The sequence below is a fragment of the Saimiri boliviensis genome, chromosome 5 (assembly GCF_048565385.1).
Source record: "Saimiri boliviensis isolate mSaiBol1 chromosome 5, mSaiBol1.pri, whole genome shotgun sequence".
In the NCBI taxonomy this organism is placed as follows: Eukaryota; Metazoa; Chordata; class Mammalia; order Primates; family Cebidae; genus Saimiri; species Saimiri boliviensis.
In genome coordinates, this window is record NC_133453.1 from 129,296,025 (window position 1) to 129,309,576 (window position 13,552).

Below are 13,552 nucleotides of genomic sequence, written 5' to 3' on the forward strand. Positions count from 1 at the left end.
TATCTTTTCCTTTTATTTTCTGATTCCATTAAAAAGGCTCAGAATGGAGCCCACTGGCAGGAGTCCACAGAGAGGAAGAAACAAAACACTAGTTTCCAGAAGGTTTCCTCCTCTCCCAAGAACTGGAGGTAGACAGGATGAGCCTGGGCAGGGTGGGGCAGGGCAGGGCAGGCCTCTATGTGTTCAACAGTGATCTGATCACATTTTCATGTCTTTGCACTCACCTTCAGTCGCACGGGACGCAACAGCTTTGACGTCTAGTGAGCCTTTTCTCCTGTCTTTATGTTTGCCTGTCTGATTATCTATAGAAACAAATAATAAATCACTTCTTCAAAGACATTTAAGCAACATATTAAGGAAGGGTACCAATCTAAAAATTTTTTAAAACTCTCAACTTTAAGAATTGAACATGATTTAAATGCCACAAAAGTAAATGTAAGACAGAGAGGAAGACTATGAATGGCCAGTTTTAAGGGGTTAGAGTTTCTCAAAATGTCCCACCAGGTGCACAGATAAACAAGGGCTTTACAGTTTCAGAATAGGTAGCTACAGAGTCCCAAGACATAAAGTGACAACTGACAGGAATAACCTCAGGAGAATCTCTCCTATGATGTTTCTATGTAACTGAGTAAAATGGTGGGAAAATTTTGATCCCCACCCAACTGTGCCCCAAATAAAAATCTTTTATTTTCTCTACAAAATAAGGTCTACAATATCCCAGGGAAAACATTCTTCTCTTTCCTAGGGTAGTTTGGTGAACACTATTTGAGGTATATTTCACATGATAGTTCATCCTCCTCCCTTTCACCCCCTCTTCTCTGAAGGACACACTACTCTCCTAGGCTTCAGACGGGGGCTGTCTCTGACTCTTCTCTAATCCTGACCCCCACACCAATCACTGACAAGGCAGCTTTAACTTTTCTTCCTGACTCCTCTGTGCACCTGCTAGGTACCACGCATGGTGCCGTGGCCTCTCAGACTGTGTCATGCATCCCCATTTCATAGACGAGGAAACAGGAGCTGCTTTGCAGATGAGGGCACAGCAGGGTGGGTGCTGAACTCGGCTCTTCCCACAGCCATGGAGTAGCTTCTCTATCTTCTCTTGGCTTCCTCACCCAAAACCTCTCTCCGCTCATGGACAGGAACCGAATGCAGGCCCTCAGCACTTCCTCTGCACTGTCAAGAAGCCTCTTCACCTGCTGTTTGCTTCTTTGTCCAATTAAACTACATCCTCTTCCCAATGGGTACTGAGAGTGTCAGGGTCACCAACTGACCTCCTTTTTGCTAAGTCTGAAGGCTACAACTCAATCCTTGCCTGCCCTGATTTGATTGTGGTACTAGACACAACTGATCCCTTTCTGGACACTCCGATTTGCAGAGTCCACACTCTCATGGTTTTCCTTCCATCTCTTACTATTCCTTTCTAGTTTCTTCCATGATTTCCTCTTTCTTAGCACCAAAGGTAGTTTTCCAAAGGTTCTATCCTTAGCCCTTCTTAGTCAACAAAACCTCCTGGGGGGATCTCATTCCTTCCTACAGTTCTAATTAATTCCTCTGTTGCCATCTTACCCCAGGCCTCTCCCCTGAGCTCCAAACTTAACTAACCACTTACCACCTCATCTGGATACTCCTCAGGAACTGCAAATGAATTGATTATCCACCATTAACTCTTTTTCTTTTTCCTAATCTGTTCTTTAACCCAGGTCACTGAACAGCATCTACTATAAGGTAGACAGAAGTCATCTATCACTTCTTCCCCTCCCTGCTCCTCCTTCCACTGGGTCAGCCAAATCTAAGGATTCTACCTCCTAAACACCTCGAGTCTACCCCTTGCTCTATCCCTGTCTGAGCTCAGACACTTGCCATCCTCTCTGGATTATAACGATAGCCTCCCAGATTGGTTCCGAAACACCAACCTTACCCCCTTCAACTTATTCTCTGCAGACAGCCAAGCAATCATTCTAAAACAAAAATCCAACCAGATCTCTCTCAATCAAAACACTTTAACAGCTCATCCTTGTTTTTAGGGTAAGATTCAAACTCCTCAGTGTGGCACCCAGAGTCTTCTGAGGTCTGTCCCCCTCTCCAGCCACCTTGAACTATTGATGATTTGTTAGCTTGCCTCCCAAACTTCTCTGACTTGGTACACACCACTTACTTGGGAATGTGCCTCTCCCATGCCACCTTCCCCATCTGATTACCCCAGATCTTCTTTGAAGATGCAGCTCGGGTGTCGTAACTTTTGGGAAACCTTCCCTTAAATAGCCTCTCCACACCACCCCAGCAGTGCTTTATTGTCTTGCCTTCCTTGTTAATGTGAATGACTTGAGGGCAGGGACAGTTCTTCCTGTCTTTCCTAGGTGATCGGTATTGTGCCTAGCATGTGTTAGAAGCAGCATGTGTATAAAAGCTCAATAAATACACATCTGCTTCACCAAAACCTGCACCTTCCTGTGCACAAACCAAAGTTCTGTTACATCAGCCGCTTTGATTCTGTGGCTCCCCTGCTCAAAGTCCTTCAGCGTCTCGGAGATAAAAAACTTCCTGGCATTCAAGGATAGGTACAGTCAGCCTTCAGCAGCCAGCCTTTCATCTCTCGCCATTTCCCATGAATGTGCTGTGTCAGCACAACTGGTCTGCCTTCCATCTCTGGAACAGCCTTGACACCTGCTCCTTTTCATCTGAGACATGACACTGCATCCTCTTCAAGTGTTCACACCTTCACATTTCCCCTCTCCTCGACCACAAGGAGCCGGAAGTGTGTCTCCTTCCTCTGAGCTGCATGATGAGTAATGTCCACATGGCCAAATGATGAGCCTGGGCTGGGAACTTAGCGTTATTTGTTCCTTCATTCTTCGCTTTTATTCCATTCAACAAACCTTTACTGGGCACCCACCATGTGTGATGCCCTAAGCTAGGCATTAGGGAGGTGAAAATGATAAGGTATGGCCGATGTCCTCAAAAGATGGTCAATGGGGAAAAGAACTAAGAGTTGCAGCAATAATTTTGAAGTTCAGGAGGAGCCTGGGTGGCGGCGGTGAAGGCGAGGGGTGGGAGGGAGAGTGGAGTGGCAGATTCTCCTCTGGGAGTGGGAGCAGAAAAGAGATGGATGGAGTCTTGTAGCTGCAGCCAAGATGAGGAGGAGGAGGACAGCATTTCCAGGAGGGGGGAAACTGCTTGTGCAGATGGAGCAGTGAGGCTGCAGAAGGGCAGGTAGCATTATGTATGAAGGATGTGCTGTGAGGAGTGGAGGGAGACTAAGGAGGCTTTAATTTCTACTTGACCATTTCAAAGTTACTATATTAAAATACAAGATCCTCTTGTTCCCAAAAGCCCTGCTAAGCTTGCTGCTCCCCTAGTGCCTGCAGCAAGTTATAGATGATTCTGTTAATTTTTGCCCAGTGGGTAGAGATGGACCATGTCTCCTCCGTCTCACCCCAGCGCCCAGCTCTCAGAAGCTGTCCTCAGCAAACACCAAGAGGTTGAAGACAAAGTGTGAGGCTTACATCCCAACAAGACTACCAGCTCCTGTGTGTCCAGGGCCTCATGCTTACTGAGCACTCAGAAAACACACACTCGTCCTGAAGTATCAGGCCTGCCAGTGGAGAGAACACTAAATAGGCCCCCACAACCAGGGCATGGGCTCAGGATCCCCTGCAACTTCATGTCTCTGTTCTTGGCTTCCTGTTCTGTAAAATGGGACCCATAAACTCTGCCTATCCTTTCAGTACAGAAATAATTAATAGCATTTCCTTGACCTGCTGGGTAAATCCAGGGAACTTAGAAATAACAGTGGAGGTGATGACAGGGGGTAACTAATCAAGAACCCTCACAAACAGCAGCTTCCTCCAAGTCACATTAGCCCTGTGGCCTGGAAGTAGGAGCTCCAGTTTGGGTATGAGGAAGTCCAGGCCCAAGTATCTTATGTGACTTGCCCAAAAGTCATTCTGCCAGGACCACAGCAGACTGTCAAAGCACTTCCTCAGACACTCACAACAGCACAAGCATTTGCAGAGCACTTGCTCTCCACCGGGGCCACCTCCAAACTGCCACGCCCACAGCCTCCTGTTGGCCCTCATGTTCCCAGGAGACTCTGCACATGGGCCTCTGGCAACTACCTTTTCCTCCCCAAAAAGTTCACTTTCTCCAGGTGCAGATCAAATCTCCCAAGTCTTTTCAATGATCTATGAGGCCTCTAACAATGGCCCAACCCTGGTAGCCCATGAGAACACCTGCAAAGTATACTGAGGCCTGGGCCCCATTCATACCACTTGACCAAGAACCAAGCCTGTCACATTACTGGCAAGGTCTGTCCTGACCACCTCTTCATCTCCTACATGCCCAATCCCCTGGCTTTATTCTTCTCCATAGAACTTAGCACCATCTGATACACTGTATGTATATTTGCTTACTGTCTACCTCAACCCCCAGCTAGAAACACATCTCACAAGCAGACACAGATGCTGCCTGGTGCACAACAGCTGTGTACTAAGTTTTGGCTGACTGAATGAATTCATCCTGCTCCTCCATGCTCCCCTGGCCATTCTTCAAATGTCCATTATTACTGGACTCCTTTCTTGGTAGTCTATCTTCCTGCCTCACCTGCTCTCTTCAGGAGAGTTGGCCCAGGGCCAAAAGTTTTGGTTTCTCTCTTCAGATGTGGTAAGTTCAAATCTAAACTTACTATCTACTCCTTGTTCAAACCTGCTCTTTCTTATTATCTTATTTGCACTTATTTTAATTAACGTTATCCAGAGACCAAGCTAGATATCTTGGTGTCATTCTCAAGTCTTCTCTTTATCCCAGTCAGTAAGCTGGTTCCCAAATCCTGATTATACTTAAGTAACTCCTGAATCCAGTCTCTGATTGGGCTCCTCAGGCTGGATTCACGAGTTACTTTGTCTTCAATTTCTTTTCTCCATGACTACCTTTCTAAGACCTGACCCTTTCCCATTTACCTTTTTTTTTTTTTTTTTTTTTTTTTAAATGGAGTCTTGTTCTGTTGCCCAGGCTGGAGTGCAGTAGCATGATCTTGGCTCACTGCAACCTCCGCCTCCTGGGTTCAAGTGATTCTCCTGCCTCAGCCTCCTGAGTAGCTGGGGCTATAGGCACGTGCCACTATGCCCGACTAATTTTTGTATTTTTAGTAAAGACGGGGTTTCACTATGTTGACCAGGCTGGTCTTGAACTCCTGACCTCATGATCCACCCACCTCGGCCTCCCGAAGTGCTGGGATTACAGGTGTGAGCCACAGTGCCTGGCTCCCATTTACCAATTTATAAAGATTCCCTTGGCCTTCCTCTGCTTGCAAGATGAATCCAAACTATCCTGTCCCAGCCTCACCTCTCGGTGCCTTTATGTGTGCTGCTCCTCCCACCTTGTCCTCACATGACCCCTCCTTCTCTTCCAGACACCGGCTTAAGCATCATCATTGTTGGGAAGCATCTCCCAGCTTTTCCCCAGTGTGATACTACAAACCACAGGATACTGAAATTATTTCCCCCTGCTACCAGACAGTGAACCTCATGTTCATTTTCTGTGTACCTACAGCCAGACTCAGGGCCGGGCCCAGAATAAGTCAGTTTACAGACTGGACAGTTGTCACTATGACAATTTGGTGTCCTCAGTGAGACAGTGTCATGTGAAAACAACACATGGGCCAGGGAAAAGGGAGCCTGTATTGGGATTTTATTACTCTTTGGATGCCTAGACCCTGAACCTTCCTTCCTACGTCTGGGGAGTTCTAAGTCCTCTCACTATGGAAGGGAGAAGGCCAGAGACTCCGCTGCTCCATACCCAGTTAGTGGCAGAGCAGGTGACACAGGAATAGTCAAATGAGTGCTTCCTTCGAAGAGTCTGCTTTCAAGTGAGTGAGGCAAGGAAGCAAGGTATGAAGAAGCTACGCTATCCATAGTGAGAACAGCAACACCCTATGCCCAGACCTCGACAGGGCCAGTGCTGCCCAAAGCTCAGTAGTGACAGCAGCAGCCCCCTAACCACAGTGCTCCTATGACATGCCAAGAGTAGTGGGGACAGTTGCCCAGCTTCCTGCCCCCTTTTCCAAAACCAGTACTAGAGCTTTCTTTTCAAATCTGTAAGCAATCCTATTTCCTGCAAAAAAAAAAAAAAAAACCTCCTTTTCTGCTTAAGAATTGATTTCTGTTGTGTGTAACCAAGGACTTTGGCTGGCCCCTGGCCTATAGTACCTCCACCCTGCCTTCTCAAGCGAAGATAGCCAGTTGAGACCTTTGGACATAAAGCTGGTTATGCTGCTAAGCGGGGAGGTGAGATGGGCAGGTGGCTCATCTGGGTGGGATGGGTAAAACTCCTAAGTCAGCGCTGATCAAGTGAAACGACCAAATGGCCTGGTACGAATGCAGGCTGGGAGATAAGCCCTGCCTAACATTTCCTCTGACTACATCACTGACTCTGCCTCTCAGTCCCAGCTCTGCCATATCCTGGCTACCCAACTCTAGGCTGTCACTGAACTTTTGTTTTTTCTTTTCTTTTCTGAGATGGAGCCTCGCTCTGTCGCCCAAGCTGGAGTGCAATGGCACGATCTCAGCTCGCTGCAGCCTCCGCCTCCTAGGTTCAAGTGATTCTCATGCCTCAGCCTCCCATGTAGCTGAGACTACTGGTGCATGTCACCACACCAAGCTAATTTTTTGTATGTTTGGTAGAGACAGGGTTTCACCATGTTGCCCAGGCTGGTCTCAAACTCTGGGGCTCAAGCAATCTGTCCACCTTGGCCTCCCAAGGTGCTGGGATTACAGGTGTGAGCCACGGCACCTGGCTCCCTCAGTTTCTTCCTCTGTGATAAATGAATACAAATAATAGTCATACCTACTTTACAGTGCCATTCTTAAGAGCTTAAAAAAATTCTAAAACCAAGTAAAAGCCCCCCGTGAATCTGCAGTGTAGGACGCTCCGTAACAGGCCCACACATGCTGCTTCTACTCTGACTCCTCTACCCCCTGCAATCTGGCTTCTGCCCTCTCCATTCTCCTGAAACTGCACATCTACAGGTTACAGAAGAGCTCTTGGATGCAAAGCAAAAGTTCTTATCCATCTCTGGCTCCATATCCCCCCTCCCTCCCTCTGTGCGCTTCAGCCCTCACCAGTCTTGATGCTTCCCATTCTCCCAGCCTTTGGCTTCAGCGACACCCTCCAGACTCCCTGCTCCATCTAACCCCTTTCCTGCTTGTTTCCTCCTTCTCTGAAGGTAGGTGGTCTCTAGGAATCCGCCTCACCCCTCCTCTCCTGTTCTTGCTGCTCATTTCCACTGTAACCTCAGTTTCCATTCCCCTTTACCAACGCTGGTTTCCATCATGTCCGTATCTGTGCTACCTGCTAATGCTTGGCTGGCCAGAAACATTTTCATCTCTAGTGCTAACCTCTTTGCAGAACACAGGAGCCAGCCATCAGTAGGTACTCAGCAGAAATCTGTAGAATGAATGGGCAGAGGGGTGAATAAACAAACCCACCTGGCTGCCCACCAGCACCTCACAGGTAGAGCTCTCCACATTCATCCTCCCCAGTCCTGCTGCTACTTCCTGAATATCCAGGCTCAGAAACTACCTTTTCAAGGGCTCTTTCTTGCTTCTCTCTCTCCAGTACCACACCATCATCACATCTGGCCTCTCTTCTCTCCTCCTCTTGTCATCACCGTATTATTCCCGGCCATTGTTTTCTCTCCTTTCGACCATGGCAATGCTGGTATTCTTTTTGTCTCCTCCCTTGTAATCTTACATACATGCTCTGCAAGCTTCTCACAGCTCAGGTGTCATCACGCTGCTCCCCGACTCACAAATCCTCAGACTCCCATTATACAGATGAAAATGCAAACTTCCCAATTAGCATTGAAGTATTCTTTTTTTTTTTTTTTTTTTTTTTTTTTTTTAGATAAAGTTTCACTCTTGTTGCCCAGGCTGGAGTGCAATGGTACAATCTCAGCTCACTGCAACCTCCGCCTCCCAGGTTCAAGTGATTCTCCTGCTTCAGCCTCTCCAGTAGCTGTGATTATAGGCTCCCACCACCATGCCTGGCTAGTATTTCTATTTTTAGTAGGGACAGAGTTTCCACATGTTGGCCAGGCTGATCTCAAACTCCTGACCTCGGGTGATCAGCTGCCTCAGCATCTCTAAGTGCTGGGACTACAGGTGTGAGCCACCACGCCCAGCTGGATCCTTATTGACCCAAACACTTCTTTCCCCACTGACCTTTTATACCAGTCAAAATTGAATACTTGCTTTTTCTGGAACATGCCCTGTACTCTCCCTCTTCTATGCCTGTTTTTATTGTCACAGTGCTTTTCCACTCACACCTCTTATTCAAATCCACCTCTCCCTGTCTAGAACACCCCCCACTGGCCCGCTCTCATTCCTGTGGATCATTTCTTATCACTTGCTCTGTTCCTTTGTGTCAATGTGTCTCTTTTCCTTTCAGATTAAATCTCTGATTGCTCCTGAGGCGCTGGTAAAAACCAAAAACTGCTTCAGAGCACTGGTGTCAGCCCTCCTGGATTTAGGTGCTAGTTTTGCCACTTCCTTGGAGATCCTTGGGCAGATTATTTAAACTTTCAATTTCCTTACCTGTAAAAAGGGAATTTCGCCTATAAAATGCTTACCTCCTTGAGTTAGTCCAAGGCTTCATTAAAATAAGCTGTACATAAAGCACTTAGTACCGGTATCTTGTACACAGCAAGTGCTCACAAAAAAATATAGTAAATGTTCCTAGAATGAATGAATGAACTGTTCTGGTAAGGCAGAAAGCATATCAACAGCATGAAGGGAAGTCTTCGTAGAGGCTTTTACAGACCAGCTGGTCAAGCAGAGCACACTGCTCAGGGAAAGCAGGGTGGCACACCAAGTGTCTGCATAGACACTTGACGGAGCCCCTCCTGCCTGAAGCTTCACCATCCCAGCCCAGCCCCTTCATCTGTGAGGGCCAGAGCAGGAAGTGGCTTGCTAAAGTCACGACACATTTGAAGGAAACAGGGGACTCTAAGCCAGGGAAATGCATTTGCAGTAACAAAGCTATGGAGATGAGCAGATGCTGTCCAAGGTGTGGATAAGAGACACAGAGGTGTGGCAAGTGCGAGGGGCCCAGCTACCTCCCTGTAGGCTGGCAGTAATGGGTGTCAGGACAGACAAAGATGTTCATGGTAAAGGACTATGGGATAAACACCCAACCCTGTCTGCCCCTTAAAGCACAAATCAGGTTATAAAGCCACACTTCATGAATTCATGCATTTCAGCTGACCAGTTCTTTCCCCTGAAGGCTGAGACCCGCCCCAGGGCACCTGTCAGAACGCTCACAAGTGCTCCAGTCCTTTGACTCCTAAGCTAGCCTGTGGAGTCGGTAGAGAAATGCTGCCACGGTGTGAGGAAAACACAATCCCACCATTGCACCAGGCCAGCTAGTTAAAGATCTGTTTTTATTTTTTCTCCAAAAACTCAATGAACTCTAAGAATAAATACGGCGCACCATACCTGTATGAGTGTCAGACTGAACACTTTCGGATATTTTCTCAGCCTAAAAGTGAATTTTAAAAGCCATTAGTTCTGACTGCTGCAAATCTTGCTGGGGTGTTCCTGGGGTCCTGGGGGCTCTCCTTACGTACCTTATTGTTGCCATTGCACACTCTTATAATGGACACATAGTGTCTAATTTTTCTGCAAGTGAAAAACAATGCATTATTTCTCTTCTGACTCTAATTTGATGGATATGTCATTAATTTTCCATTATGAAAATGGCACATCCCTTTCACAATACACAAAATGCTTTGAGAACATTTCTTCTTGTGACCAAGGCCACCAATAAATAAACAAGAGACCACAAACATCTTTTGGTGTCTCTGTAGAAGTAACTTCAATAAAAATGACAAAATTCTTCCCAATTAGTCACAAGAGACAATACAATATACATGTTTTAAAAAGTGAACTGCATGTTAACCAGCCAAGAGCCTTTAGTTCTTTAACATGTTTTTTTATTTTCGCAACCCTTTACATCGATGCTTTTCTTCAAGTTCCAACAAACAATCTGCTCATAGTCACTGCTGGCCATAGCCCCAGGCCACACTGGAAGCTGAGGTTCACACTGAACGTGGTTAGCTAGACATCTAAAACAAAGCAACGAGGGCTTAGCTCAGAGGCTGCTGACTCTTCTCATTTATTTATTGTTCCTTCAGTTTTTTCACTTTTTCCCCTTGATAATCAAATCCCTATATACTTATCACAAAAAATCTGGAAAGGACATAAAAGGGCAAAGAATCAGAACAGAGAACCCACACAGATCCATTTCCCTGAGGCGATCACCAACTGGCAGCAAAGCCTGGTGACAAAGCACGTGAGCCATGTGGTCAGCGCTGAGGTCTGCAGCCTGGCTGTGCCTGATGCCGGCAGCTGGACCCCGAGCTAGAAACCTGACCTCTCTAAGCCTCAGTTTCCTCATCTGTAAAGTGGAGATGATCACAGTGCCAACCTCACAGGGCTGCAGTTAGGAAGGAATGAAGTGGCATCTACCAGACACTGAGAGCTGGCCAGGAAGGGAGGGGCTCAATAAAACAACAGCAGTTGCAACAACGGCCACTGCCATACTTTCTCCTGTTCTTTTTTCCTTTGCATGATTGAGACTATACACTAGGTATCATTTTACATTTAACAGTATATCATAACCTTTACCATATTTTTTGACTTTTTTTTTTTTTCCTTTTGAGACAATGTCTCACTGTCGCCCAGGCTGGAGTGCGGTGACATGATCACAGCTCACTGCCGCCTTGACCTCCCAAGACCAAGCGATTCTCTCACGTCAGCCCCCTAAAGTAACTGATAGCGGTGTGCCACCACATCTGGCTCACTTTTAAATTTTTTGTAGGGATGGGGGTGGTCTCACTATATTGCCCAGGCTGATCTCAAAACTCCTGGGCTCAAGGGATCTTCCCACCTTGTCCTCCCCAAGTGCTAGATTAAAGGCATGAGGTAATTTAATTTTCTATGGTCATCATTTCTACTCTTTTTGGCCCTAATCTTAGAACCTGTGAATATGATTATTTCTCAAAGCTGCATATTTTAGATGTTCTATAACTCACATTCATAATTTTCATCTTACCATATTATTTCTTTAAGATAGGTTTCTAAGACAAACCATCTGAAATTTTTAGATTGGTTTCCAATCTACAGTCACATCTGTTTTATGTAAGAATGTCCATAACTGTTAGTATTTAAAATATTTTTTATCTAATTTGATAGGTCTTTACAAAAATAATACATAGGCTATCAAATTAGATAAACAATCTTTTCAATATAGGGACTCTACCAGTCAGTATTATCATACAACTTAATAAAGTGACATTCAGACTTAAACAAACACTTCAGTTTCTTGTGTATCCAGGCAGCTTCAACAAGACTAATGCGAGTATGGTGGCTCTGGGCTGCAAGTGGAGGGTCAGATGTAGACATGAGGAAGTCCCCAAGGAAACACGACTCTGGAAGGCCATTCTGTGATGACACCTGACCTTGACACTTCTGTTAGCAGTCGTTAACTTGCTAAATATTCAGAGCAAATTCTGCAATAACCCCCAACACTGTATGTTGACTGATGTTTTTGATTTTTCCACTTACCCTCCCTGTCCAATGACAGGTATTATCTTCACATTTTGCTGTATATTATCTCCATTTTTCTTTTTGGCATAGTAAATTCCTTGCCACTCCTATAAATGGAATGTAAGCATAATCATACTGTGTTGAAGACATAAACCCAAAAACATTTTCTACTTCAGTTCTGATGCACCCACATTGCTAAAGCAATTAGGATAAAAAATGATCCCAACCTCAAACCGATTTCAGGTAACGGGTCAATTCTTTCTTAGCTTCCGAAGTCCACCTCCTTCTGAGCTGCTGACAAAAGTAGGTCACCATAGTCTAAATGGTGGTATATTTTCAGTGGCCACCTGCAGACAAGAGGGATCCTGGGCCTATAAATAAAGGGCACTCCCCCTCACTTCCTCCTCTCATAACTCCCACCTGCTGAAGTAGAAGAGGGAGCTTAGCCTCTGCCCCTGTGTTTGGGAAGGCAAGAATATCCAGACTGGGCCGGAAGGGACCATTCTGTGGCCACTACCATGGTGGGCTGCTACCAGCTTCTGAGGTGAACGAAATGGCTTGAGGCCCTTCTGGGATGTGTGAAGCCTTGCATATGGGGTATGGAAGATGAGGTAACAGCCAGGACCAAGCTCAAGTAAAACAAACGATGAGATCCGGAATCTGGCCCTTGGCGGTGTGGGGTTCCACGTGGGAGCTGCCCTTCCAGGAACCTGTCCTCCCTGGGAGTAAGAAATGACCAAGATTTGGTCCTGAGGTTTTAAAACGGTATGTTTAGATGCTGGGAAGATGGCCGCCTAAGAACAGCGCAGGACTTCAGCTCCCAGTGAAAGTGCAGAGGGTGAGTGGACGCCACATTTCCAGACGAACTCTTATTGCCCACAGACCAGGAGATACCCAGGCAGAGGGGTCGCCAGCAACGCAGTCCCAGCCGCTGCGGCTGTTTTGGCCCCCGCGGGGCTGACCGCCAGCTGGGCTGATTCCGCCCGCGCAGCTGCTGTGACCACTCCCTGTTGCTGCGGTTCTCCGTACAAAAGCCACTGGTCTGGGAGCCCTCTTAGCTGCTGAGCAGAGCCCTGAAACGGCAGAGTTGCCCACTCATCTGAAATAGCGAGTCAGGCCAGGAGATTCCTAGGCAAAAAATCCGCCGGGAGCCGGCACCGCAGTTCGAGCCGACTCCGTGAGTCGCAGCACGGGAGATCCCGGCGCCTTTTCAACAAGCGACCGGAACGCGGGGTCGTTCAACTTAAAAGAAAAGACTCAGAGTCAGGGAGCCAGGTGATCAGGCTCAGTTGGTCCCACCCCTCCACCCCCAACAACAACGAAAACAAAAACAGTAATTGGAAAACCTCTGGGTTGAGCCCTTCAAACCAAGCTCAGCTGAACCGTGAGGGTCCGGCTCGGTGGGGGAGGGGCTTCCACCATTACTAAGACTCTCCACCGCTACGGAGGCAGGCTGCCGTTGCCGAGGCAACCTGCCACAACAGAGAGAGTCCGCCATAACAGAGGCGGGGAAGAGCTCAGGGCAGCTGGGCGGAGCCCACAGCAGCTCAGCAAAGCCCCTGCGGGCAGGCAGTGGCTAGGCGTGCTGCTAGCTGGGCGGGTCAGACCTGAAAGAAAAATCAAAAAAGGCAGTAGTGCAACGGAAACTCATAAAGCTCCAACTCCCTGGGACAGAGACAGACAACAGGTGGATAAACCCACAAAAATGGGAAGAAACCAGCGCAAAAAGGATGAAAACTCCCGAAACCAGAACACCTCTCCTCCTAAAAGGGATCACAACTCCTCACCAGCAAGGGAACCAGACTGGATGGAGAAGGAGGGTGATGAAATGACAGAATCAGACTTCAGAAGGTGGGTAGTAAGAAACTACAGTGAGCTAAAAGAACATGTTCTAACCGAACGCAAAGAAAAGAGGAACCTTGAAAAAAGATTGGACGAACTGCTGACGA

At 47.0% G+C, this 13,552-nt stretch overlaps 1 protein-coding gene across 1 annotated transcript in view; it reads right to left on the minus strand.

The window, feature by feature from the left end:
- The window catches only part of PDE8A (phosphodiesterase 8A), a 153,755-nt gene that overhangs the window by 29,079 nt on the left and 111,124 nt on the right, over positions 1–13,552 (minus strand). Inside the window, exons 9-12 of the mRNA XM_010350074.3 lie at positions 11,622–11,710; positions 9,623–9,674; positions 9,492–9,534; positions 225–302 (exon numbers count right to left, since the gene is read on the minus strand). Of these exons, the coding sequence (XP_010348376.3) occupies positions 225–302; positions 9,492–9,534; positions 9,623–9,674; positions 11,622–11,710 (262 nt within the window). The remainder of the gene's footprint in view (positions 1–224; positions 303–9,491; positions 9,535–9,622; positions 9,675–11,621; positions 11,711–13,552) is intronic.